This window comes from Akanthomyces muscarius, chromosome 1 (assembly GCF_028009165.1).
Source record: "Akanthomyces muscarius strain Ve6 chromosome 1, whole genome shotgun sequence".
In the NCBI taxonomy this organism is placed as follows: Eukaryota; Fungi; Ascomycota; class Sordariomycetes; order Hypocreales; family Cordycipitaceae; genus Akanthomyces; species Akanthomyces muscarius.
This window is the reverse complement of record NC_079241.1, coordinates 7,080,238-7,106,046: the sequence shown is the minus strand read 5'-3', so window position 1 is coordinate 7,106,046 and position 25,809 is coordinate 7,080,238. Positions and strand designations below refer to the sequence as shown.

The following is a 25,809-nucleotide window of genomic DNA, read 5'->3' as shown; positions in this document are numbered from 1 at the left end:
AACCGGTTGCAAGTAACCGCCATGAGGTGACAGATGAGGGCAAATGTCCTTTCCGGCCAAATCAAAAGACGTATGCTCTGGGTGTCGCTCCAGGAAGAAAAAGTGCGATGTAAGTTAAACATTTTCACTTCTACATGGGAGCTGATACTAATGTCGCGGTAGGGCACCCGGCCAGCATGCACGCCGTGCTTGAAGCGTGGAGGCATATGCGTGTACACACCGCCGCCAACCAACACACAACTGACGTTTGCGGGTGACAGCTGGTTCGCCGCGGATAACCTGGATGCGGCGCTTGCCGACGTGGCGGGCTGGCCGGCAGCTGGCTTCGCGGATGTCCCGCTGCCGCCAGGTGATGACGGCGTGCTGCCCCTGGCTGCAACCGTGGCAGAACAGCCATCGTGGCTTGGGCTGGAAAGTGGCATACCGATGACGGAGACAATCCAAGGGCTGCCGACGCCTGAAAACGCAAGCCCCAACTCTTCGTCTGAGCCGGCCATGCCACCTTTGGACGCCACCCTAGATTTGGTTAAAGTATTCTTCGAGAGGTTCTACCCAAGCCTGCCCATCATGCACAAAGGCAGGCTCATATCCCGCCTCCAAACACACGGCATCGACGACATCCCCCCTCTCCTTCTCCTCGCTATCATGACCGTCGCCGCCAGCGGGCACCCTAACCCGCAAATCCGGGCGGCCCAGGCCCACTGGCGCGTCCTCGCCCGCGACGCGCTGAAAAAGTCGCTGCCGACCGAGGAGCATCCCCTGCAGACGCTGCAGGCCGCCCTGATGCTCATCTTTGACGCGCTGCAGGAGGGCGACTACCCGGTGACGTGGATGATGCTCGGCGAGGCGTGGCGCAAGGCGGCCGTCATTGGCTACCACCAGGTCGACGCGCTCGACAACGAGACCATGGTGCAGTACCTCGGCTCCGTCGAGGACCTGGACGAGGTGCAGCGCGAGGAGTGCCGGCGCGTGGTGTGGACCTTTTTCATACTGGATCGCGGGCTGTGCTATCCGATTGGCATGGTGCATGCGGTGGACGAGCGCCGTCTTGTAGTCAATTTTCCAATCAGCGAGGATGAGTTTCAGAATGCCGAGGTGCCGGATATGGACAGGCCGGTGCTCAGGTATACGAATGACATGGACCGACTCATTGCGCGCGTGCGGGAGCATGGGCGATGCACGCTGCTGCACTACATTATCCTCGCGTATGTGCTGCTCGGCCGCGTCACGGAGGAAGTGTACATGCAGGATGCCGAAGTGCAGAGCACAGCAGCGCTGGATGGGCTCATTGAGAGGCTGGTGCAAATCCGCCTTCTGTTGCCGGGCTATGCGTCTGACCTGTCCCTCGCGAAACCGGCAGACGTGCCATACGTCGTTTGGCTGTCGGCCGTGCTGGGCGTCAGCACGATATTCCTGCACCACCGCGCCGTGCCTCGCGGCGACGAGGACAATGCCTCAAATTCTGCCGACGTGGCGGCGACGGCGGCAGCCCAGTGGCCGCATGCGGTGCGCACGGCCCGCAACACGGTGCAGCTGCTCCGCGACGCGTGCCGCGCAGGCTCCGGTTCGTCATTCATGCTGGCGCACACCACAGCGGCGCTGTTTGTGAGCACGCGCGTGCTCGTCATGGAGTACCTGTTGTCGGGCGCGAAGCGGGACAGGGCGCTGCGGTCGGATCTCGAGGTGCTGGCGGCGGTGAGCATGCAGGCGCACGGCTCGCTGGGCATGCTGGGGCGCAAGTTCATCGTCGGGTTCAAGTTTCACGTGCGCATGCGCGAGAAGGATGTCCGCGCGAGCAAAGACTACGGAGCCAAGGGCCTGCTGAAGCGATGCGGAGACTGGGCCGTCGCGGACGATGGCCGAGACATTGTGATTCCAGAGTGAAAAGGACAGTGTATTCAGCTAAATTCTGTACAGTGATGCTACTGCTGCTCATCGCTAGTTGAACTCGGAAACCTCTTGGCTCGCGCCGACGGTGCGCCCGCCGCTCGACTCAATGGACGACGCGGTGATGAACGAGTCCTTCATCAGATACAGGTACGCCTCGGCAATCTCCTCTGGCCTCCCCACGGTCCCCGTGATGGAATCCTTGGCGTAGCGCTCCAGCACCGCCGGGTTCTCGCCCAGCAGCGGGGTGCGGATGGCGCCCGCCTGCACGGCGTTGACGCGGATGGGCTTGAGATCGACGGCCAGCCCGCGCGCGTACCCGTCCACCGCGGCCGCGAATCCCGTCACGAGGCCCATGCCCGGCGCCGGTCGCGCTGCCAGGCTCCCGCTCGTCAGGGTGTACGACGTCTTGTTGGAGCGCGTCGCGTACGTGGGCAGCAGCTTGGCGAGCAGCAGGGCGCCGACGATGCGCACGTTGAAGCCCCCGAGGATGGTGTCGCCGGTGACGTCGCCGAGGGGCGTGCGCGGCAGGGAGTCGCCCGCGGTGAAGACGACGTGGTTGAGGAGCTTGGTCTTGCGCTCCGTGGCCCAGTCGAGCAGGGCGACGAGGTTGGCCTCGGTGGAGGCGTTGTTGGAGAGGTCGCAGGCGCGGCCGGAGGCGAGGGGCTCAAGCTTGACGGCTTGGGCGTGGGCGTGCAGCTGGGCGACGGCGGCGTCAATCTTGGTCTGGTTGGAGCTGCTGATGTAGACGGTGGCGCCGCTCTCGAGGGCGGCCTCGGCCACGGCGTAGCCAATGCCAGAGGTGCCGCCGACGACGAGCACGCGGGTGCCCTGAAGCTTGTTGTACTTGGACATTTTTGATAAGTTGTATTGATGGAGATGAGAAGGCAGATGAGTGAAGAGATGAATTGAGTTGAGAGTACTTGGGCCAGAGCAGTGTATTTATGTCACTTACACGACTGCAGGAGCGGCCCAGCGGCGGCGCCGTCTACATTAGCGGCGCCGCTCGGGATCCACAGTCGCCGCCGTCGCCGCCAGCAAAAACCGGAGACGCGGCGCCGGAACACATTCGCGATCATTAATGTGACGGAACGGAGATAAGTAATTAGTACGGTGCGGGCTGGCTATTGTAAGCATGTCATTTTTGTGCGCGATTGGTAATCGAAGAGCTGAGCATGTTGTCGAAGGGGATGCATCATCTGTCACCTAGTTAGTCACGGACAACGTTGCACAGAGTATTATAAGCTTGCACAGAGTATTATAAGCTTGCACAGAGTATATAGCAGCTGTGCATTTACGGAGTACTTGGTATTAATCAGGCATACTTGCTCAAGATGAGCTATACCCGTAAATTTGGATGCTTTAATTTATGTAATGCCATTCACTATTTTTAAACCTGATTCTGCGCAACTGTACGCCCTGTCAGTGGTGCACCGTGCCGCCCTGTCTAACCATGCGCCACTCCCAGCCACATACGCGAACGGGCACCAACCTCGTGGCGCGAGCTGCCTCCGCCCAGGACCTAACCCGTTGATATTTCTATAACTCTGTAAAATCGAAATTCTTCTCTACACGGCGAATCTAACCCCTCCTCTGATATTTTCAAGAGTTCTCGAATTTCTGTCACCAAATGGTATAGCCGACACCACAGGCGGTGCCCGACGGCTTTCACCTCCAAACCCGACGCACGCGCCCACCCTCACGCTGTGTGCACCCGGCGCACCATGCCGTTTGTTGCAAACACGCCCGAGTCACTGCTCGCGCGCTCCGACTCCAAAGATCCCAAGTCGACCTGTCGTGGCATTACATCCTCCGGGCGTCCATGCCGCCGGCCCCTCGCCGCGGCCACGCGGTACGGTGGCGGCCGCCACCTGACCGCCGTACTCGACGACGACCCCGCGGATGAGAGCCTGTACTGCTGGCAGCACAAGGAGCAGGCGAGCCACTCTGCGGCGTCCAGCCCGGGCCCCAAAGGCAGCAGCGGGTATGCGGCGGTGCCGACGATTCGCGAGGAGCGCACGAGTCTGGATACCTTGGCAGACAGGCTGGGCCTGGTGGACATTGGCGACAAGTACTCTGCCGCGCGTCCGAGCAAACCTCCTGGGAAAAGGCCTGGTGGAGGGGCATCGGGTACGCCAATCTATCCACCGGGATTCCAGGGCAAACCTGCGCGACCCTCGCGGCCGCCGCAGCAGCAGCACAAGAAAAAGAAGCAGCCGGCCAGCCAGCTCCAGTTGTGCTGCTGCCTCAGCATTCCGATCGAGCAGGTCGAGGATGAGCCGGCGGAGAAGCCAAAGCCAAAACCTTCAAACCAGCCTTATCAGCAGGAGCCAATGCCGACATATCAACCTCAGCGACCTTCTACAGCATCATACTCTAGCCATTATCGTCCACCCTCTTCGAAATACTGCCGGCCGCCGATGCCATCGCCCGCGAAAAGCTCCAAGTCAGAAACATCAGTCACGGCACAATTGAAGCATCTTATACCAAACTCGCTGGACGCTGCTACTGCATCCCTACTCATGGCCGAGCTCGTCCGGCCTGTCACCGAGTCCGACGAGCCCGGCTACATCTACATGTTCTGGCTCGTGCAGGAGCCGGACAGCAACAGCACACAGCCGCGTGCTCCCGTCGAAGCAGCACGGTCCCTCCTTGCCCCTCCGTCGTCCTCATCGCCCGCCCGCGGCCGCCGCGCCAGCGACACCGTCTCCCGGTACGCCTCGCAGTCGCACAGGGACGGCCGGCCCGGCAAGCAGACCATGCTCCTCAAGATTGGCCGCGCCGCCAACGTCCAGCGCCGCATGAACCAGTGGCAGCGCCAGTGCGGGTACGACATTGAAGTCCTGCGGTACTACCCCTATGCATCCTCGTCGTCGCCAACGCCGACGCCGTCGCCAGGCAGGCATCGGCGGGGGAGCGAGTCGCCACCCACGGCGGCAGCGGGTATGATGACGCCGCACGCGAAGCGCGTGGAGCGACTGGTTCATATCGAACTCACCGGGATGGGATTCCGGGCTGAAAAAGAGACGTGCAAGGCCTGTGGGAGGGATCACAGGGAGTGGTTCGAGGTGGCGAGTACAAGAGACGATGTGAGAAAGGTGGATGAGGTGATTCGCAGGTGGACGGAGTGGGATTGCCGGGAGGAATAGAGCATGTTTACGAGCATTATGAGCATAAATGATTACACGATTATAAAGCCTAGTTGTCTAGTTGACAAATGATACCCTGGTGACTTTCAAGAAAGACTCGGCAGGGCTTGTATATGCCACTGGGAGGTAAAAGCCGAATAGCGCAGAGTAAAGTAAAAATAAGCAACTGGCATGTGAAATGGCAAATAGGTCTTTTACTCTACGGATAGTCTTCGCCATAGTACCCGCTTCCACGAAATTACCCGGCTCCCGTGAAAGTGGCGTGGAAAGCGGGCACACGCGGGCTCATTTATTCTGTGATGGCATGGCTGGGCGCCACGAACATGGATCAATGCCGTGGAGAACTATTTAGCATGCGCCTCCATACTAAAGGCCAGGGGAGGGCAGCCGACGGCTAATTTGAGGCCTTGCTCGAATAAAAGTGAGCTAAAATGTTGAAATTGGAGATCACAGTTCATTAGAAAATTAAAGGTGTCGAAAAGCATCGTCCATTGGTATCGTTGTAAACAAACTACTATTATTATCATTCACAGAAACAATAATCAAGGTAATCCCTCCACGAAACTGCCATGTTAAGTGGTCAATAATCACAAGCAGCTTCACAAGACCCGCAGCCGCATTAAACGTTTACTGCTTGGGGGGAACCTCGAGCTCCTGAACAGGAGGGGTGTGAGGCTTCTCAATCTCTGAAATCTTTGCCGCAGCCTCGAGATCACCGTGCTCAGCCTTGCGCATAGCGCCGGTGACAGGATGCGTCTTCCAGGCAGGGGTACCGAGATACGGAATACCCTTGGGGTCTTCGAACATTGCCTCGGTCTCCTCAAGAGTCTTTCCGGCCGTCTCAGGGAAGCCGAAGAAAACATGGATAAAGGCAGCAACGTTGAACGTGGCAAAGACAATATAAGCCTTCCAGGTGATGTTGGCAAAGGCAGGAGGGGTGAAGAGACCGAGAGCGGTGTTGAAGGCCCAATTACCCGAGGTAGCCAGAGAGACACCCTTGCTACGGAGACGCAGAGGGAACAGCTCAGGAGGGTAAGTCCACGAGGCAGGGCCCCAGGTGGGAGCAAACGAGGCAACAAAGAGATAAGTGCCGGCAATGAGAGCCTTGGCGGGCGCACCAGACACAGTCATGGAAACGGCCTCGGTGGTACGCTCAGAGCGTGGGATCTCAGTTCCGTGGGTGGCAAGAAGACCAGCATTCATAAACATCCACAGACCCATGAGGGTAGAGCCGATGAGCATGGTCTTGCGGCGACCCCATCGGTCAGCCCAAAGAAGCGCAGGAATCGTCATAAAGACGTTGATGATGTACTGAATCGAAGAGGCAAGCAGGTTGGCGTTGCCAGTGTAACCAGCCATGGTGAAAATGTAGGTGATGTAGTACATCATGACGTTCATACCACAGAGCTGCGACCAAATCTGGGTAAAGAGACCAATGATGGTTCGGTTGAGCATCTGGGGCTTGAAGAGATCAAGGTAGGTGACATCGGCGTGACGACGTTCGAATTCACACATGTCCTTAATGTCCTGAAGTTCGTAAGAGACAAAGGGATGGTTGGGGTCTCCTTGACCGTGAACAAGCGTGAGAACTGCGTGGCACTCCTCCCAGCGGTCCTTGCGAGCGAGCCAGCGAGGAGACTCGGGCAGAGGCATCATCATGAAGAACAGGAAGATGGCGGGAACCATCTGGAGAGCCCACGGGACACGCCAGTTGGCGGTGCTGTGGTCGTTCCACTCGTTCTTACCAATCTGGGCACAGCCGTAGGAAATGTAGTACATGATGAGAATACCCCAAGTGATGGCCCACTGCTGGAAGCCGATGAAGCGACCACGCTTGGAGGGAGGCGAGATCTCGGCAATGTAGACGGGGACCTGAGCAGACTCGATACCAACAGACAGACCGTTGATGATACGGCCGACAATGAGCATAGCCCTGCCATTGGCAGCGGAGCAGAGAATAGATCCAATGACCCTGCTGACGAGTTAGCGGCTGTGACGGGGCATGTCCAAATAAGTTTGAGAGCAGTTCCTACCAAATAACAGCGCCAATCATGATGGACTTTTTGCGGCCGAGGCGGTCAGACAGGATACCAGAGATGAGAGCACCCAGCCAAGAACCGCCGGCCATGGAGGCGACGATACCGCCCTGGTTGAGCGGCTTCGGGCCACTGCACTCTTCCTGGGTGAAGGGGGGACCCTTGGGGCCATCGTTGAAGTAGCACAGATACGACTGTTCGCTGAGCTGCGCCGACATGGACGAAATGTCGAAGCCGAACAGGGCGCCTCCGACGACGGAGACGCCTGCAATGACGTACAAGTTGCCGATAGGCATGGTGAAGGGCCAAGCTTCTTGGAGGTGTAAGAGGCTTAACCAAGTGCTGAAGCTGTCGCCGTTCCGTCAAGGAGTCTACAACATGCAAGAAATGTAAAACCCACCGGGCGAAGCACCCGTGGAGGGGAGGGAAGCCGGTGCTCTTTATAGCACGAACGAGTTGATCAGGAAGAGCAGCAGGGGTCAGCACGAAAAGAAAAAGAGGCGAGCAGCTGGATGCTCACGCGGACCATGCCCGGGGGGCGTGGTTTCCCATGGGGTACGTGGAGCAAAACAGGCTGGCCGTGAAGCTGGCTAGCTAGCTACCAATTGGCCAGCTTCCGTTTTGGAGAAAGACGCGCGCGGGCAAAGCTGGAGAGCAGGGGATCCATGAACGGCCGAGCTTAGTGTAGTTTAAGCCGGATTTTGGGGTAATAAAGTACGGAGTACTGCTAATAAGAGAGGTGTCGAGGCGAAAGGATGGTGTGGGACGCAGCTTTTAGTGTGGTGGTGGTGTCTGCCGGACAGAGTTGGGAGGCCAGAGACCAGTCAGCCCGGGTGCATGCAGTGCTCACCCAAAGAAGAAACGGCAGGCTAGCCGTCTGGAAGATTGTTTTTGGTGGCTGCTACTCAGTAACTAGCTACTGGTACTTTGTCTTGTGATGTTGTTTCGAGGGCCCGGACGTGTATATCCGTATTGCTGCAACTTACTGGCGACACCCCCGAGGCCGTGCACCCCCGCGCCAGCCTTCTTTGTCGCGACATCGACCAGAAATTTCCCAATCCCACTCTCCACACTCACACTGTGCCGGCCGGTTCGCTGTCAGCCTCGCTTTTCATCCTACACTAGGACATGGACATCATCAGAAGGTCTTCATCAGTTTCTGAACACGTGAAACATGTCTGATACTGACGAGTTCTATTTCGGAGATGAAGGCTCGGCAAACGCTGTGCAGCTGAGCGTCAGACGTCGCTGTGTAAACAACCTCCGACCGCCCCCTCCTCCATGCGGCACCTAGTGGCACCGTGTACGACAGCCGCGCCGTATTCGATTGTTGCACCTCCTCAGTAAACTGCAAGTCTGTCCGTGTCCCACACACATACACCTCACCGCGGCCGCTGAAAGGGCGACGAAGCTGGTCTAGCTTGGGGGCTGCTGCTGCGTGCTGCCCATCAAGTGTTGGCCACGCCATTTGCGGGCGACCGGGGGGCGTGGCAAGCCACAGGAGGGACGGTAGGGATCGACCAGCCGAAAAGCTCACGACGTGGAGTGCATGGCGCCGAGAATTAGGCCGCCCGGCAGCCAGGCCAGGCCACGAAAGAGGCACCAACCGGCACACATTTTTTGAACTCTGCCTCTGCCGCAACACCAAACGTCAGAGGCGTCTGTCCAGGCCTCAGTACCATGGTATTGCCACATTTGAGTACAGCAGCCGGACAATTGTTCGGAGTGGTGTCTGGACAGTCAGTCGGCACGCCCATGTGGTGTCTGGCCACTATCCGTGCTGGAATGAAGATTCCTTTGTTTGTCGCCTCACACTCTTGCGGATCGTCTGCTGATCGTCACTGCGGGGGAGGAGACTTGCCCCGAAACGTGCTTCTGGATGCTCCCCTAGCGGCCCTAGCAAAAGGGGTTCGCACCAACAAACGAGATGGGATTCTGAATATCGGCAGCACTCCTTTCCTCAGCTGCCCTTCTTTCTTACTTTTTTCGCCTCTCCGAGTATGTTTTGGCTCTTGATGCTCTCGAGCCTCGACGTCCTGCAACCGACGACAAAACCCACCACATCGCCATCTCTCCACCATGGCTTAAGCCACCACGTCAATCAAGTTGGGCGCTTTGGCGCTGTCCTCGGACGGACTGCTCTTCTGGCCCTACGCCCGTGGCCCGCCTTGGCAGCTTCGGCTCCGGCTGGGCAATAGCTGCGCGGATGCTACCAGTGAGTACCTAACTAGTCGACTGTCAACAAAGGCAAACCAACAAAAGCAAGGCAATCCCGGGCAATATTTCCGCGCTGAAAAATAAGCCAGCCTATTTTGCAACAGCTTCTTCCAACTGGAGAGGTAGCACGTTGGCCAGGACATGTAGCCACGAGGCGCGCTGACGACTGGTCAATTAGCGATGGGTCTTCAGGCAAGGCTATGGTCGAATCACTAACCTAACTGCGGACTGCAACGCAAATTGACTTTGTCTTCCCCAGATTCTACCCACACCGAAATGCCATGTTCTACTGTGGCCTTGATGCAACTCTGAGGCGGTGACTCCCGTGGTTGCGACTGAGGCTTTTCATAGCGTGCACATGCGGGTGGAAAAAACTCCGAGAAGTAATTCTTTTACGCCCGGCTGGCAAACATTTCCTCCATTACCGCCAGCGCCGGCCGTTCCAAGAATAGTCTGCTGTTAGTTGGCATTGGTCTAGACCCGCTCGTGCTGCAATTTGGCCAAGTTGGCTCAGGTGTGCCGCTTGACGTTTTGACATATGCTCCCACTCTCTGAGGACTGGCAACAAGCAACAAAGCCACACCGCGCCCGGCCAGCCGTTGAAAGCCAGCAAAGGCTGCTTCACGGATCCTAACCCGCCACATCTCCACAGAAGGTCCGATGGATGCAACTTTGCCCCGAGCTGCTTGCCTTGCCTTGCAAGCCTTGCCATCACCCGCACCAACCACATGGCATATGCTAGTCATCGCATGACCCGGTTGTGAAAACTCATTTTGCTCGAATTATTGATGGCCCACTTGGAGTAATAGTTCACGACGTTTTGGCGTCCTGTCAGCATAGCTTTTAGCTGCTTTTCCGGTGGCGGGGGAGCTGGCTGGCGCCCATCAAGCCACTGGAAATAGTGACAATAAACCCCGAAACTCAATCCATCGAGGCGTCATCATTGTCAAAAATTGAAACACGGATATTCGCGACATGTTTCTCGATCCTTTTCGAGAATTCTTCTGGCCCGAGACCCCTAACGGCCCTGAGCTGGTAGCCCGGGGCGCGCGATGGAACCTCGTGTGTCAAGAAGCCCATGGCTAGCCGTTGGATTGGCCAATGGTCCCTCCCGGGCTAATCCAAAGCGAGATCAAGATCAGCCGTCACGAGTTTTGGGGCGACGGCCCCGTTACGGCCAGCCAACAGAATTCGTTAGTGCTTCTGGGGGACGCTCGTAAGCCTTTACCGCAATGTTCCCACCTTCTCCGGCCTGGCTTCGGTGGCGCTCAAAGACTGGCGGGGCAACATCCACCCCAGAGCAATTGGGTGGCTAACAGTATCCAGGACAGTGGGCTCCGAAAGAAACGTTGTATCGTACTAAAAGAACAGGCATTCAACCTGGTTGAGTGGAAGCGAAGAACGAATTCTGTTAGGTAATATTGACGGGTGTCTTTTTGATGCCAAAACACATGCTCAGACTGTGGCAACGGGCCGATCGGTTCTGAAGCAACTAACAAGAGCCAGAGTGCGGCTTCTCGTATGCGGCCGAGCTGCAAGTGCTGATTGAATGGCACCACATTGCTGCTCAGCACCTGCACGAGAGTAGATGGCAGTGGCTGCTTGACTGAACGACGGCCGTCACACGAATGATACGCTGACAGCAGCGCGCCGCCGTCGCAATATCTACAAGCGCCATCCATCGCGGCTCACCCTGTTCCGACCTTCTAATTTGCCTGCTTTGCTAGCCTCGGCCGCTGCCTGACTGGAGGGACGTGGGTGGCGCATCACCAAAAAAAGAGAGTTTGCCTGGCCGCGACGTAATATGTTGGTGTACGAAGCGATTCAGAAGCCTTTACCCAGTGCAATACGTTTCTGCCAAACGGACTGGCAGCGGGATTGAAATTGAAAAAAAATAAAAAATGGCATGAATGGACCTGCGAATGGGCTCGCTGCCGTCGTCTCTAAAGCAACCCTCTCCTTTGCTGGCAATTTGCGGCGCACCGCATTGTACCAACACCTTGCTGAAGTTGGGCCAGCATCATGTATGTACTCTTGCTAAAACTGTACGCCATTATGTCTGAATGACAGGTTGACTCCTGGTTCGATGCTGTGCTATGGAAGCCGACGTCTTTGGTGCCATCTTGCAGTTTCGGATAGGAGCCGAGAGCCGTATCGACCGAACGTTGCGCTCTGTCAGGTTTTAGCGTAGCCTTGCCATTTTTTTGTTTTATTTTGCTGCATAGACATGTGTTTGCGTGGTGGTGGCACGAGCACACTCCGGTTGCGACTTTACAGGTGAGGCTGAGAGGTACGAAAAATTGCGGGCGCGCTATTCGTGCGGTGCTGAACGAGCGGCACAGTGTAGTTGGGCTGTAAGATGTACTACTGGTGTCTATCTGTGGCCATGTATGTTTCGGGTGTGTGTAATATGCCCATTCCCGGCGATTTATGCAGCGCCGCCTCCTTCGTTCATGGTGCGTGCTTGAGCTAGGCTGCACTCCAGGTAGCTCTGGTACATTGGCGAGCACACGCCCGTGGTGGTCTGTCGAGCCTCAAAATGGGACCTGGGGTGGTGAAGGAATTTGACATATTCCACTGTATAAGTCTTCTTAGCCTATTGAGGTAATCAGATGCAGCGCTACAAGTATATGGTGTCTATAGCAAATACACCACTTCATGTTCAAGCATAGGGTGGGAGACTGAGGTGCTTGATGAAAGTGATCTCATTTACAACCCCCTGGCAGGTCGGTTAGTCACAAACCTTGTGCCAGCATTTATCTACACGTTGCTGTCTCAATCATTGATGATGCCTTCTTCTCATAGTTTTGTCGACTGTGTAGCCCAGGCCGAATCACATTTGCCTGGAAAGACGTTGGTGGCGACTTTGCCTTGTTGACTGCTTCTTGGCACTTATGCGGCCACTGACAGGCAGTACTGTGCCATTGGAAAAGTATTTCCAGTTTATTTTGTTGGATGGTGAACTAGGTGATGACTGGTCCTGTGCTGCTTGCCATGCCCGCTGACTGAGGAGTAATCTGTTCTGCGTAGAATGCGTTGCTGGATGTGTCAATCATTCTAATTTGTTTTTCGTGCTTAGAGTGATGATCAAAATAAAAGAAGATATGCATCGCTTTCAGTTGAATTCTCTTTTTTAAATAGACTTGCAATGAACCATTTTCTCCAAGCCCCTTTCGTTTGCGGCCCCTCAATACGCGAGGCAGCCTACAGATCTCGTCGAATTTACACTCAGCATACTTGCATGGACCATTGAGATAGAAGTACAACATAGCGGGTTCCTATCTTCTCCATTTCTCTTAAACTGGACAGCGCAGCAGCCATGAACTGCATGGCGAGTGTGGACCAAATGTCGCGGAGTGGCACATTCGAGTTGGATCTGTGTACCTGGGAAGCCCTGATACTGCAGTGGACGGCAGCACTGCTCATGCCGATTGTAACAATCGATCATTAGGTGTCTCATACGAAGCAAATTAAAGATGGCGTATGACCTCATCCAGATGTAGAATTTCTTTTGTACAAGGACCACACCGCCACTGACGTTTCCAATAAACGCGGCCCGGCTGATTCGTGTTCGGTGACCTCGTAGCCCATTACACTTGATTAAACGTCGGATGCTTGAATGAAGAAACATGGCTTGGTCTATGAAAATGATGTAATCTTTAGCTCAAATACAAGTTCTCTTGGACTTTCATGCATCAACGTAGCAGATTTTTTGACATTAGAAATTGACATGCTCCATCTTCAGCCCGCCCTAACGCAGCAAACGCCCGACCAGAAAAAGACCCATTCAAAGCATTGAAAAGAAAATTATAGAGATGCCTCCTTGTGAATCTCGACGCCAGGCGGTGCGCCGGTGAGAGCCTTGCACTGGGCGTAGATGACAAATTGGCCAGAGACCAGACCGCAGGTCATGACGACACGGGGTGCCAGACCGGTCGTGAGCAGGCGAACGGGCCCGAACTCGCGCGCGAGCTGGAACATGCGGCTGGTGGCGCTCTGCTTGGGGTCGCCGGCTCCCTTGTTCATGGCGGAGAGCAGGGTGTCTGCGGGGTGAGAGAGCACGGCGGCAGCCACACCGGCGGCGATGCCCGAGGTCAGCTCGATGCCGGTGTTTTGGAGCTGGGTGAGCTTGGCCTTGCGCTCGGCGCCGATGGAGCGGTAGATGATCTCGTTGACGGCCTCGTGGACGCTGAACTGGCCGACGGCGTAGGGGACCTGCTTGAAGAGCAGGGGCACGAAGCCCGAGTAGAAGCCGCGGAAACCCTCCTCGCGGGCCATGCGCATGAAGCCCGAGGTCAGGCCGGTGGCGTAGCCGCGCTGGGAGACGAGGCGGATGCGGGTGGCCTCGAGGGGGCAGAGCAGGATGTCGGCGAAGAACTCGGCGGTGGCGCTGGCGCCGAGGTAGACGGCGGTGCGGTGGGGGACGGCCTTGTCAGGCCCGCCGGCGAGGTCGATGAACTTCTTCTTGAAGAACTCGTAGCCGGCAAACTTGCCGCCGCCCTGGACGAGGTAGCCGACGGCCGTGGGGCCGAAGCCGGTGAGGAGGGCCGAGGCGCCCTCCTTGGCGACAATGGTGCGGCCGGCGCGGATCATGTTGTAGCCCTTGAGGGAGTCGTCGACCTGGATGCGCGTCTTGACGACGTCGATGGGCGTGGCGGCCTGTTTGGGCGGTGGTCAGCTACGGGCATTGCGCCGTCAATTGGGAGGAGGAGGAGGAGGAGGGAATGCGTACGCCATGAGTGAGGGTCGCAGCCAGCGCACCGGCGCTGAAGAATTTGAGATAGTCGGGGAGGGTAAACTCGGGCGTGGTGGCCATTGTGGAGGATGTGGTGTGTGTGTGTCGTCAGAGCTTGGGTGGGTGAATTCTAGCGTCGAGAGGTGGCTGGCGAGGGAGAAGAGGCCGACGGTCGCCTGCTGTGCGTCAATTGAGGGCAGAAAATGAGGCCAAAGTTGGAGATGGCGAGAGGAGCTGAAGTGTTTTTAAAGGAAAGCCCAAAAGCTTAAAGATAAAGGCCGACTCGCGAGATAGCTGGACCAGCCACTGATAAGCAGGGAAAAGATTGCATTGCGCAAAGGGCGGCAGCTGGGGGAGCTCGACCAAGCTAACGATCATGACGTCGTTCCGACGAAGCCGGAAGCAGCCAGGACCGGGGGGTCCGCTGGGGGGCTTCGGGCCCAAAAGACCGACTGCGGTTCCGTATGCAGGCAGCATGGAAGTCGGTGCCTCGGCTCGCCAGAATAATTTGAAAATACAAAATAAATATCGCGAAATGCTTTAGTCAATCATTGGTGCATAAAAATGAGAAATACTATATTTTGACCTGCTGCTGCCGTGCCGTCTCTTGTGCATCGGTCTTTTCCGTCCCCCACATGAGCACACCGATCTCGCCCAGCCTGACATTTTCTAGGCGATTGATTATTTTTGTTAGCGGCCAAAAGACGATGCTGCAGTGGGGGTGCCTCGGGTTTTACCAGAGTACCTGCTCAGCGACGAGACCCTTGTAAGCTTGCGCAAGAGTGCTGTAAATAGCTTCGTGGTCCCTGTATTTGCTCTGTTCGGAGCCGGCAGGGTGAGGCCGCGGACATTGACTCCAGCGGCCGCGGACGAGACCCTGCACCATGCGGCTGCGTTATGACGCAAAGTCTGGCGTGCGGCAGATTTCTCGCTTCTGGAATATCTCGTGGAATTGACTTTGATCCGATGTCATCGTCTGGCAGCGTGGCTCGGTCCTCGGTCCGGCCAGCCGACTGTGGCAGCTTCCGCACGCGACATACCTAGCTAGGACTGGGATTTATCTGCTTCAACCTGAGCTACGCTTCCAGCGATTGACCAGAAAATGCCAGTGCCCTTATTCTTAAACTTTTCATATAAAGGGTCGGAGATAAACGGCCACAAATAACAGCCTGAGACGCGCTTCCAACTCTTTATGCCCAGACAGCATGCGTGATGCATGTTCGCGTTTGCACTATTTCAAAACGATGAACAAACACGACGTTTAAAAAAAGGAAGCATGATGCAGATGTGACTCAGGCAGGCAAGAAATTTCAGACTGCGTGAGCTACAATGGTAGATACTCGTGACTCCTCGCGTTTGCGCCGCAAAAGGCCCACGGCGGTTATCTGGAAGCTCGCCGTCGCCCCTCCCTCAACGTTGCGCAAACACCATCATCACGATAAACGATCCTCAGACATGTCATCGCGGCAGTCCTTTGTGCCATCTCCTCGGGTCACCCTTGTCTCAGCACAAAGCCAAAGATATCCCGTCCTTTCCTCTGCGTTTCCCCGCGCAAACGCTGCGCTTGCCTCACGACATGCGTGATCCACGCACCGGCCTTTGCAAAGACCATCTGCCTCAGGATCCCAATCACCGCAGCAAGCTTGCCGCTCGTCATCATCTCGTATACGATGCTCGCCATTCAGAAGCACACCTTCAACGCCCTAGTACCATCGTGATTCAGTGCACTGCCGCACCTTGGTTGCACCCACCAACCCTGCGTCGCGTTGCACCGGCTGCCTGACGTTTCACATGCCCTCACCGAAAGCGCCCCCCCTTCTGTTTGCTTGGGCCGCCACCCATTTTCTTCTTCAAGATGCTCGCACGCAGGAAGTCGTCGTTCACCGCAGCTTGCTCCCACGCAGAAACGAGGTGCCAAGAGTGAAACTGAGTCACCGCCACGACGACCTCTCGCCGGGCTATAAAAGAAGGGCCAGCGGCAGCACCCAGACCGACTCAACATAGGTTCAATCCAACACTTGAAATCATCTTTAGCACTCAAAATGGAAGTCCCATTCCTCAACTTCGCAGGCGAATGTGCATTCTACCAGCGAGGACAGGGCCGCTGCACCCGTGGAGCTACCTGCACTTTCCTCCATGTTGAGCAGACGGAAGGCATCGCGAGGTACGGCTACCATGCGCCAGTCCCACTCCGCAGTCGTGCATTGCATGCTACTTCTTGGCCGTGCGACTACTCTCCAGTTGCCCCGAGTAGTTGGCCACAGAGCAATGCTCATGCAACGTCGTCGCGCACCGAAACGGAAGACGCAATCGCTTTGGAAGAGGTATTCAATTACAACATGACAGCATAAGTCGCATCCCTCCTGACCGAAGACTAGACTACTATTCCCGAAAAAGCATGGGTTCGCCGGATCAAAGGCGTCAACGTCACCTTTGGCCCCGGAGCGACCATTGCCACCATCGCGCTGCCTTGGCACTTCTCGGCTGTCCGCTTCACACACCTGGCTGAGGAATTTCATAAATCTGACATAGCAGAGTACCTGCATCATGAGCTCGGCATACAGGTGCCCGAGGAAAGGATTGACACGCTGCCCGTCTGTGGGGGAAAGGGTGCCGCAGATGTTACAATGGATGAGGCTGACTTTGCAAGGAAGCTGGTTGATGCACTCAACGATGACAAGACGGTCGAATTCAGGGCAGAAGAAGTGATACCCCACCACCATCGCTCGGCCAGATTCGGTAGCATCAGCGGTAACAAGGTGAGCTGTTCGTGGCACAAGCCAAGCTGGACAGCTACACTCAGCTTTCCGTCCGCAGAGGCGGCTCAGCAAGTGTACAACGGGTTTGCGATCCGCGAGTACAAACTAGCGCCAAATGTCACCGGCATGCCCTCCCGTCCGGAAGCCGACGATGGGCCAAGCCCCGGCGCTTGGAAAGTCAAACTCCACCACGTGCCGTCATCTATAAACCGGGTTGACGTCTTGGAGTCGATTCCGAGTATGTTGCGTCCGAAGCTTATAACACAGAGCTGCCGCTCCTATACCGCCCGGTTGGAAGATTCAGCAAAAACGATTCTGAAGAGCTTGATGAACATTGGGCCGCTGGACCACAATAGCATCACTACACGGACCGAGAGCCAGCGGTACAAGCTGATCGCTCGGTTTGTGGATGCCAAACATGCGACCAAGGCTGTCCAAGAGCTCAACAAGCACCCTCTTCCGTTTCATGCCCATGGCAAGCTTACTGTACAACGGATCTACACCGTTCGCATAAGGGTCCCGGGCCATGTCTACGCAGCAGCATCGCAGGATATCAAGGCCTTGTACAGTGCCTGGAAAGGGCACAATATTTTTGCAACCATTGGGCCGGAAAACAAAGGCTTCAGGACCATCAGGATCGAGGGAATATGCCCTGACAGGGTGGCGGAAGCTCAAGCCGCCATCGAACGCATCGTGGCCGGAGAGCAGCTGACCGAAGATGACGAAAAGCTGTGGTCAGCTTCGTTTGCCACGAACGCCTGGGCCTACAATGAGACGCGCTTCATTGAACGCCAAATAGGTGTCTTGGTCTTGTGTGACAGACAGCAGCGTTCGCTAAACATGCTCGGTCCTCGAGCCGTGTTCAGGGAAGCGCGGCTCGCCATCCAGAAGCTGTGCCATCAGGACCCGCGCGCAGAATATTCCATCAGCCTTGATCCAGCCGATCGTGAAGCGCTGACTTGGCTCCTCAATGGTGGATTTCAGCATATTGGGAGAATTGTTGGCCGCGACAAGCTTGCGCTGGATATTGTCGACCAACCTCGTCGCCTCATCATCAGCGGCAGCGAGGCAGACCTGCAGGTTGCGCAGGAAATCTGGTACAACCGCCACCAGATACCGGAGCCAGAGTCAAGCTTGGGGCCAGAGGATTGTTCGCTGTGCGGTTTCCAGGCGGAGTACCCCGTCAACACCCGCTGCCAACACCTCTACTGCGCCACTTGCTTTGAGGACATGTGTTTCTGTGGCGCGAGCACTCCAGTCCGCACTCCGGCCGTCCGCTGTTATGGCGATGCTGGCAAGTGCCAGCAGATACTAACCCTGTCGGATATCCAGGAGAATCTGAGCTCATCCGCGCTCGAGCGCATATTTGAGCGAATATTCGTGACCTTTGTCAGCCAAAACTCTGACATGTATCGATACTGCCCGACGCACAGCTGCGAGCAAGTCTACAGGGTGGAAGAGCGGAAAGACGGCGCTGAGCCGGCAGCGGAGTTCGAGTTTAACTGCCCGCAGTGCATGGTCGCCATTTGCTCGCGCTGCCATGTCTCCCACGAGACGTTGCATTGTCCTCTGCACGATGATGCAGAGGAAGACTCACTCTAGTATGTACCCTTCTTCCTAGTTTGTCTTCGTTTCTAGCCGCGGCAGCCTCCGAAACCCTGTCTGGGATGGGTTTACTTTTGAATGGAACTTTGGGTTTAAGTCTACTTGCCTGCCTCTTTGATGTGAACCTGTCCACCGTAGACTGTTGATTGCCTATTGAAGCACTGCCTGCCTTGTGCCTGCGCTCAGAGTAGAGAAGAGCGGTGAAGCTATAGCGCGCTAGAGACTGAAGCAGCTTGCCGAACGGACGGCGAAATTAGGGGACAAGGTGATCCTCTAAACATCTTCTCTTGACTGAGACTTTTCTTGGCGGGATTCATTGTCTTCGAAGGGCCGTGCTGGCGAGAAGCATAATGCAGTGGCGCGCTACGAGTAGCCTTGTCAGTCCACAACGTTTGCAAGTCACTTCCGCTTATTCGCGTTGGATCGGGGACAGAGCATGCTACTGTCCCCGGTGTCGCGCAAGATCCGTGCTCTCACTGTGCAATGTGGACGGCAACAGCCTCGGACTTTCTAACTCCCGAGACAACATACCCGCGAGCAAACACCAACAACAGTTATAACAGGTCAGCGCACGGATGCGAGTGGGCTGCTGTCAATCACAGTAACACAGGGCGAGTGGTGATTCGGGTTGCAAGCTCAATCCCATTGGCAGCTTTGTTAAAAGCCATAAAAAGGGCGGGATAGCACTCGTTTTGAAGCGCTCTCTCATCTTTAAAGAAAAGAAAGTGACTCGCCCTCTTAGTACATTACACAACCAGCTTTCCGCTGCGCAATCACGAAGCCTGTCGATATGTTGGCTCTCAAAACTACCCTTGTCGTCATTACCACCACCTTCCTTTGCGTCGAGGCTGGCATGCCACCTCAGAGAGGGTGCTACCCTGGCACTTATCAATGCGGTGACGAACGCCGGCGCGACAACAGCACCATCTACACCTGCAACAGCTCTGGCTACTGGGTAAAGAGCTCCGAATGCGGCTCTCGAGCCTGCTGCCAAGAAGCAGCCGAGGGCAGAGCTTACTGCATCTGCTGAATGCCAGGTGTGGGTGAAGACGGCCGCATCTGGCACCGGGAAATGGAGAGGTGAGTCTTGGCTGACAGGGCATCAATGCGCTTTCAACATGGCTGACTCTATAAGGCTCGGTGTTATCTTTCTGATGTGGTTGAGGGGATCAAGGAGGAGGTCTAGGGCAGATATTCATGTCTGTAAGTGCGCATGCATTTATGCGTCTTAAAACGCCGTCTATTTAGCATCAAAGTCCTACACAGAAGCACTAGAAGCTCAATTTTATTGTTGAAGATGGCGATACTGAGTACTGACACGTCACTGCACGTAGCACAATGCACATCATCTCTCACACACATTCATTTGCCCGTGTAGCACATGGCCTCACCAGGCAGTCATGCATGCGCGCGTGCGCGTGTGACGAAAGCGAAAAACTGATTCTTTACAGTATAGCCCTTTTCCGTCGTGAGTCCTCCTTACTCAACTTATCTGTGAAACATCGACTTTACTTAGTCATGAGGTTTGCTGGGCAGCGTCACTCAACAAAAACCCCGGGCCGCACCCTGGCAAGAATGCCAAATAGCATCCCCGCACACACGCACGTATCATCGGTATCAATGCGCAAGATGGTCGGACTTTTGCATCTGCCCCCTGAGCTGCACGATATGATACTGCAAAGTGCAGGCTTCAGGGATCTCGTCGCCTTGGAATATACAAGTCGCTATTTTGCTGCGCTATGTCGTCGCCATTGGAAAACGGCGAAGCCTAGCAAGAAAGACTTGTGCTGGGCTGCGCGACGCGGCAACCTGAAAGTGCTTCGCAAGGTCTTGCAGATGTTGAAACCCATAGACCCAAAGAAGATGTTTCCGACACACTACGAACCTTATGCAGGTGGTTCAGGCCTGCTATACCAAGCAATATATTGCTACGATGCCTCTGTCAAAAACAGTTATACACCTTCTTCTCGCCGCAAAGCTCGGTTTCGAGCTTGACTATATGAGCGATGGCACTTGGTTACGAGAGGCTTGCGACCGACAAAACTACCGAGCTACGTCGGCCATGCTAGAAACCGGGGACGTGCCGCCCGAGAATCTACTCCTACACTGCGTCTCCAAAATTAAACGCAAAAGCGCAGGAGGCCACGTTCCAGACCGCCTGGTGAATGAATGTGAAGAGCTCCAGGAACGCTTTGTTGCTCAACTTGTGAAGACGTTTCGTGGTCGCCAGAAATCGATGACCGGCCTCAGAAGCTCGAGTCCAAGACGGCACTTATGCTCGCTGTCTGTCACGGCACCCCCTCCATGGTCGAGCTGCTTCTCAGGCTAGGGGCCGACCCCAATGTGCGCGCGGGACACGGCGACCGACATGGCACAACCGCGCTCATGCACGCAATCAGGATGCGAAAGCGCGAGGCGTTTTCGCTTCTTATGGATGCCGGCGCAGACATTCACCAGCATACGGACGGAGAATGTGCGGCATATCATCTCCTCACGCCACGCGCCGTCGTCGACTCGTGCTCGGGGGAGATCTGGACCGAGCTGCTCAAGGCCGGCGCCGACGTGGGCAGGCCCGTCTGGCTTCGCGACCACAGGGGTACCCAGTACACTATTCTCGAGCAGGCTGTCCACGAAGCGTTTTGGGGAAACAGTCGCCCGCTGGACCTGATACGGGACCATGCGCAGGGGGTTGATCCCGTGGTGCTCGAACGGGCGTACGGCTTTCTAAAGGGCACGATGCGCTGGCACGACTGCACAATGGCCGATGTGCGAGCGGCGCTGCGTTGGAAAGCAAAGCCAAAAGCAAAAAAGGTTCGTTTCAACCTCGACTGTGTAGAAAAGTAGCTACCGGGAACTTGGCTTCCAGGCTGCAGATGGGAGACTGTGCGCGTCTCTTTTCCTGGTGTGTCGCGTTCCTGGTCGTGGACCTCTCCAGCGTCAGATGGGTTGGCCAGATCTTTTCTGGACAGATGCGCAAACTGCCCTTGCTCTCGCTTTTTGAAATTTTTACAGGAAAATCGCTAGCTTGAGTTGTGAACTGTTTTTTATTCCAAGCTACTGGAGTATCGTATAAAATAAAATAAAAGGCAACAATAGTGAGCTGCAGATCCTGCTCAACATTGCCACGCACGATCCCCGAACAAGCGTTCTTGTTCCTTGCCAGAAACAGATCTCGGGATCATTAAAGCTACCAAAGCATTTCACATGATAAGAACTGATTTTGAGTTGTTTAATTTTAATCTGAAGCTGTAAAGTAAAGTGCAAATGGTGGCCCGTCAATCCCGTTCAATTCTAGCCAGACACGATTTCCCCCCCCCCCCCCCCCAAAAGCTTTTCCCCAAAGCCACAAAACTTTTAAACTTTTTTTCGTTGGTGATTTTTTTTTCCCTTGTTTCCCTCCTTTTTTTAAAAAAAAAAAGACAAATGAAAGAAATGATTGATAGCTTGAAGAGGCAATGCGCTGATGATCCAGGAAAAGGGAAAGCAAATATTGTCGGTGCATCCCATAAACTCCCCAACGCCATGGGTGAATGGTATTCGTAGCTCGTAGAGCCATTAAGCGACTGCAATAATCGCAGTTTTCATTGGCTTGGTCGGTCTCATTTTAGACTGTAGTGTTGGCCTCGGTGATGGCTTCGGTGACGGCCTCGGTATTGACTTCAGTGTTGTTGGCTTCGGCGTTGACTTCGCTGTTGGCTTCGCTGTTGACTTCAGCAATGGCGGCCAGGGTAGCAACAGTGACTTGCTTCTGGCTGTTCGCCAGCCTGCGCTCTGCCATTGAGGAGCTCTCGGCACGTGGAAAGCTCTTTGTCATGGAAGAGCCCTCCACCTTGGAGGAAGACGCAGCAGCAGTAGCAACGACGGCATCCGCCGACTTCTTCTTCTTCTGCTTTGGGGCCACCGGCCGGAGGGTGCGGTTGCCCGACATGGCGGTGGCGTAGTTGCTGTATAGCTGGACGGACAGCTCTGTGATGCTGCCGACGCCGCAGTAGGCGTAGCGGCGCTCGTCGCCGCAGTAGCTCGCGATCCTGGTGTGGTGAGCGTACTTCTCCGCCGTCCGCTCGAGCGCCCTGAGCAGGTCCTCGTCGCGCACTACGTACAGCGCAAAGTCCATCCCGCCGCCGGCAATGGTGCCGACGGTGAGCGCCTCCTTGGCCAGCTTGGCCAGCTCGTGGTTTTCCCGGAGGGACATGTCCGCGACGCTGTCGGGGTCATACAGCAGCTCGTCCGACTCGTCGCTGCTGTAGCTGTCCCACTTGGGCTGCACGTCGTCGTCGTCCGAGGACGACGACGACGAAGAGGTCTCGCCGGGCGGGATGCCGGCGGCCTCGCGGGCCAGGCGGTGGGCCAGCCTGTTGATGCGGCGCTGCTCGGTGCGGTCCACGGCGCGCTGATTGAATTCTTCGGTCATCTTGGCGGTCCTGGCGCGGAAGGGGATGTGGGTGCCGGTGACCATGCACCTCAGGAGGCGGTCGTTGCAGACGAAGCCGACGTGCTTAGTGGCGGGGCCGGCGTCGGCGTCGGCCCCGTGGTTGGGGCCGCGTCTCTTCTTCTTGAGGCAGCTGCGGGCGCTGAGCTTGGTTTCGTCCAGCGTGAGCTCCAGAAAAGGCACGCTGGAGACGGACGAGATGCGCTCCGCGGCGGGGGAGCTGCCGGTGCTTCGGGGGCTGCTGCCGTCTGCGGTGCTGCTGCTCGTGCCGGCGAGGGCCTCGACGTGCTTCTGCGCCCAGTGCAGGAGGCGAGCGGGGATGGTCTTGGACTTGCAGCTTGCGATGCGCGAGGCGACGCTCTTCTTGATCCTGTTGATGGGCATTATGGGTGATGGATGCGGGTGGTATGGTGGATGCAGTGGTTGCTTTGTCTGTAACGTCGGAAGACTTTGCTCTGTTGGTGGAGGCGTCTAGTCCGGGTGGGCTATCAGTGACTGCAATGTCTTGACAGCGAGATTTTGTAGACACTGAGCACAGTCGGGGTGTGAGTTGAGGGTCTAAGAAGAGGCAGTGATGGAAGATGGTTGGAGGACGAATTTGGAGACGAAAGTTAGAGAAGGAGGGGTTTATAACTCATCAAAAGAGAATACAGACACTAGAAAAAGTTCTGCAGACTTTAGCATTTAGAGGCTTTCCGCTAAAGAGGTTTTGTGGCGCAAGACATGTCCGAAAGCCAACATGGCAGTGGTGTCAAGTTTGCAGGCATACGGTTGACGCCGTACATGTGTACAAGGTACTGTAGCGGAGGGCTCAGGAGGGCTAACCTGCGCCCGTTGGTCCTGCACCCAATATAAAACTGCCTGGCTCAGATGTTTAGTGAGTTTTGAAAATCGCTCACCTTTGCAAAGTTGCGCTTTTATATATTGGGTTTGACGTCTTGCACGCCTCTTGTGTCAGTGGGCGTAGAAGCGGCGCCGCAACCAAGGATCACGCAACGCGGTGCCAATTCATGTGTCCTGCAATCAACTGCAACTGCCGACTCCTTTCCAAATCCACGACTTGTAATAAACTCTACGGCCGAATTACGTTCCAACACCGGACATCTCGAAACTATTCTCAGCTTCCTGCACAACTCGATCAGTCCGTGTAAGTCAATGGCCGCCCCACACCCGACGGGCCCACCCGGCGCAGCGCCGACCAAGTCGGCTCCACCCACACGGAGCCCACCAAGAGTGAAAACTCTTCCCTTTACCGTTCCCCTTATAATCTAGAATAAAACACAGTCTTTCATCAAAGCAACCAGCGAGCAACTGCCTGGTTAGCTCAATCGGTAGAGCGTGAGACTCTTACGAGAGTACACAATCTCAAGGCTGCGGGTTCGACCCCCGCATCGGGCTTTTCCTATATATCTTCGATTGACAGCTCCGGTTGTATTTTTTGCCATTCATTTTCGTTTTATTTTTTACGGCGGTTTTTTCTTTTCTTTTCTCTTCGTTCTTGGTTTGATGGCTTGTCCTCGGCGCGCACCTCGACAGTGTACAGTGGCAGAAAGGCGATGGTACGCACTGTAGAGTTTTTTGCAGGCCGAAAGTGCGTTGCGTCTATCCGTAGAGGCAAAGCAATGCCACGTTATTTTTTTCTTATTACTTTTATTTTTTTACTTTTACTTTCATCTTTTGACATTTCTTCGTTTACATTCGTCTGCTTTGTTCGTCGGCCTTGTTCCATGTGACAACCCACCACGTCCTGGTGCCACATGCACGTCCATGCACATCTCAGGCATATTCACCTCGTACGGACGACACACATTACTACATCCCCATCTCCGAACCCAATACACACTGTTCCGTCATTCCCATTTTTCATCTTGCTCTTCTTCCTCTTTTTTCTTTGGCAGCTTGGTCAGCCTTTGCATCTCGGTCCCAGTCCACCCAGCGGGGCTTCCCGATCCAGCCCACCCACGCACCCAAGGACATGGCAGCTTACACAACAGCCTGTCTTGCCTCTCAACCGCCATCAGCCTCAGCTCATCACCACCCGCCATGACCGCCTTTAAACCCGCCCTCATCGTCGTCGACCTCCAAGAGGACTTTTGTCCTCCCGTGCGTCCCCCCCCTTCCTTCGTCCATGCCAAACTCTAACCGTGTCCAGAACGGCTCTCTCGCCGTGCCCGACGGCCGCGCCATCACCCCCCTCATCAACACCCTCCTCGCCCTTCCCTTTGCCGTCAGAGTCGCCACGCGCGACTGGCACCCCGCGCAGCACATCTCCTTTGCCGCCTCGCACCCCGGCTCCCCTGCCCCCTTCACCTCCTCGCACACCATCGTCCACCCAACCACCCAGCAGCGCTACAGCACGTCCCTCTGGCCGGTGCACTGCGTCGCGTCCACCCCCGGCGCGCAGCTGGTTCCCGAGCTGGACCTGTCGCTGATCGACCACGTTGTGGACAAGGGCCAGCGCGCGGACCGGGAGATGTACTCTGCGTTCTACGACCCCTTTGGGGAGTCGGACAGCGGGCTGGCAGGCTTGCTGAGGGAGCGTGGTGTGTCGCATGTGTACGTCGCCGGCCTGGCGCTGGACTACTGCGTCAGGGCGACGGCGGAACATGCGGCGCGGGAGGGCTTCAGGACCGTGGTGCTGGCGGACGCCACGAGGGCCGTGTTTCCGAACAAGTGGGATGAGGTCGTGGCCGAGCTCAAGAGCAACGGCGTAGATGTGGTCCTCTCCACGTCACCCGAGGTGGAAAAGGTAAAGGCTCTGTCGCAAGTGTCGCGGTAGGGAAGCAGCAAGTACGATAGATGCAGGTTATGAATAATGAAATGAGTATTAATGTGCATATGCGTCATGCAGAGAGCTCAGTAAACTGAGGTGGGGCAGCACAAACTATGTACGAGTGCAATCATATAATGTCTACAAGCCGTGTCATGCCATCCCCTTTCGAGTAAAGAGAATCGCAGATCCAATCTCTTTCCCCTATTGAAATCACAACTG

The 25,809-nt window shown here is 55.9% G+C and overlaps 11 protein-coding genes across 11 annotated transcripts; 7 read left to right on the top strand and 4 right to left on the bottom strand.

The window, feature by feature from the left end:
* Positions 1 to 43: 43 nt before the first annotated feature.
* On the top strand, positions 44 to 1,884 carry LMH87_007419 (uncharacterized protein; the record flags this gene model as incomplete). The annotated part of the gene is made up of 2 exons (XM_056192505.1): positions 44 to 109; positions 163 to 1,884. 2 exons carry the CDS (start codon positions 44 to 46, stop codon positions 1,882 to 1,884), a joined length of 1,788 nt encoding a protein of 595 aa, XP_056060719.1.
* A 54-nt stretch (positions 1,885 to 1,938) lies between these two features.
* LMH87_007418 (uncharacterized protein) lies at positions 1,939 to 2,742 on the bottom strand (the record flags this gene model as incomplete). The annotated part of the gene is made up of 1 exon (XM_056192504.1): positions 1,939 to 2,742. The coding sequence occupies one exon, from the start codon at positions 2,740 to 2,742 to the stop codon at positions 1,939 to 1,941; it is 804 nt and encodes a 267-aa protein (XP_056060718.1).
* An 869-nt stretch (positions 2,743 to 3,611) lies between these two features.
* Positions 3,612 to 5,036, top strand: LMH87_007417 (uncharacterized protein; the record flags this gene model as incomplete). Its single annotated transcript, XM_056192503.1, has 1 exon — positions 3,612 to 5,036. One exon carries the CDS (start codon positions 3,612 to 3,614, stop codon positions 5,034 to 5,036), a length of 1,425 nt encoding a protein of 474 aa, XP_056060717.1.
* Positions 5,037 to 5,663: 627 nt separating this feature from the next.
* LMH87_007416 (uncharacterized protein) lies at positions 5,664 to 7,368 on the bottom strand (the record flags this gene model as incomplete). Its single annotated transcript, XM_056192502.1, has 2 exons — positions 5,664 to 7,008; positions 7,070 to 7,368. The coding sequence occupies 2 exons, from the start codon at positions 7,366 to 7,368 to the stop codon at positions 5,664 to 5,666; spliced, it is 1,644 nt and encodes a 547-aa protein (XP_056060716.1).
* A 3,022-nt stretch (positions 7,369 to 10,390) lies between these two features.
* Positions 10,391 to 10,899, top strand: LMH87_007415 (uncharacterized protein; the record flags this gene model as incomplete). Its single annotated transcript, XM_056192501.1, has 3 exons — positions 10,391 to 10,482; positions 10,661 to 10,704; positions 10,796 to 10,899. 3 exons carry the CDS (start codon positions 10,391 to 10,393, stop codon positions 10,897 to 10,899), a joined length of 240 nt encoding a protein of 79 aa, XP_056060715.1.
* Positions 10,900 to 11,195: 296 nt separating this feature from the next.
* On the top strand, positions 11,196 to 11,475 carry LMH87_007414 (uncharacterized protein; the record flags this gene model as incomplete). Its single annotated transcript, XM_056192500.1, has 2 exons — positions 11,196 to 11,313; positions 11,393 to 11,475. 2 exons carry the CDS (start codon positions 11,196 to 11,198, stop codon positions 11,473 to 11,475), a joined length of 201 nt encoding a protein of 66 aa, XP_056060714.1.
* Positions 11,476 to 13,096: 1,621 nt separating this feature from the next.
* Positions 13,097 to 14,105, bottom strand: LMH87_007413 (uncharacterized protein; the record flags this gene model as incomplete). Its single annotated transcript, XM_056192499.1, has 2 exons — positions 13,097 to 13,948; positions 14,022 to 14,105. The coding sequence occupies 2 exons, from the start codon at positions 14,103 to 14,105 to the stop codon at positions 13,097 to 13,099; spliced, it is 936 nt and encodes a 311-aa protein (XP_056060713.1).
* Positions 14,106 to 16,066: 1,961 nt separating this feature from the next.
* LMH87_007412 (uncharacterized protein) lies at positions 16,067 to 18,385 on the top strand (the record flags this gene model as incomplete). Its single annotated transcript, XM_056192498.1, has 2 exons — positions 16,067 to 16,348; positions 16,403 to 18,385. The coding sequence occupies 2 exons, from the start codon at positions 16,067 to 16,069 to the stop codon at positions 18,383 to 18,385; spliced, it is 2,265 nt and encodes a 754-aa protein (XP_056060712.1).
* Positions 18,386 to 20,662: 2,277 nt separating this feature from the next.
* LMH87_007411 (uncharacterized protein) lies at positions 20,663 to 21,232 on the top strand (the record flags this gene model as incomplete). Its single annotated transcript, XM_056192497.1, has 1 exon — positions 20,663 to 21,232. The coding sequence occupies one exon, from the start codon at positions 20,663 to 20,665 to the stop codon at positions 21,230 to 21,232; it is 570 nt and encodes a 189-aa protein (XP_056060711.1).
* Positions 21,233 to 21,992: 760 nt separating this feature from the next.
* Positions 21,993 to 23,201, bottom strand: LMH87_007410 (uncharacterized protein; the record flags this gene model as incomplete). The annotated part of the gene is made up of 1 exon (XM_056192495.1): positions 21,993 to 23,201. One exon carries the CDS (start codon positions 23,199 to 23,201, stop codon positions 21,993 to 21,995), a length of 1,209 nt encoding a protein of 402 aa, XP_056060710.1.
* Positions 23,202 to 24,860: 1,659 nt separating this feature from the next.
* Positions 24,861 to 25,596, top strand: LMH87_007409 (uncharacterized protein; the record flags this gene model as incomplete). The annotated part of the gene is made up of 2 exons (XM_056192494.1): positions 24,861 to 24,920; positions 24,970 to 25,596. The coding sequence occupies 2 exons, from the start codon at positions 24,861 to 24,863 to the stop codon at positions 25,594 to 25,596; spliced, it is 687 nt and encodes a 228-aa protein (XP_056060709.1).
* Between the last annotated feature and the right edge of the window lie 213 nt (positions 25,597 to 25,809).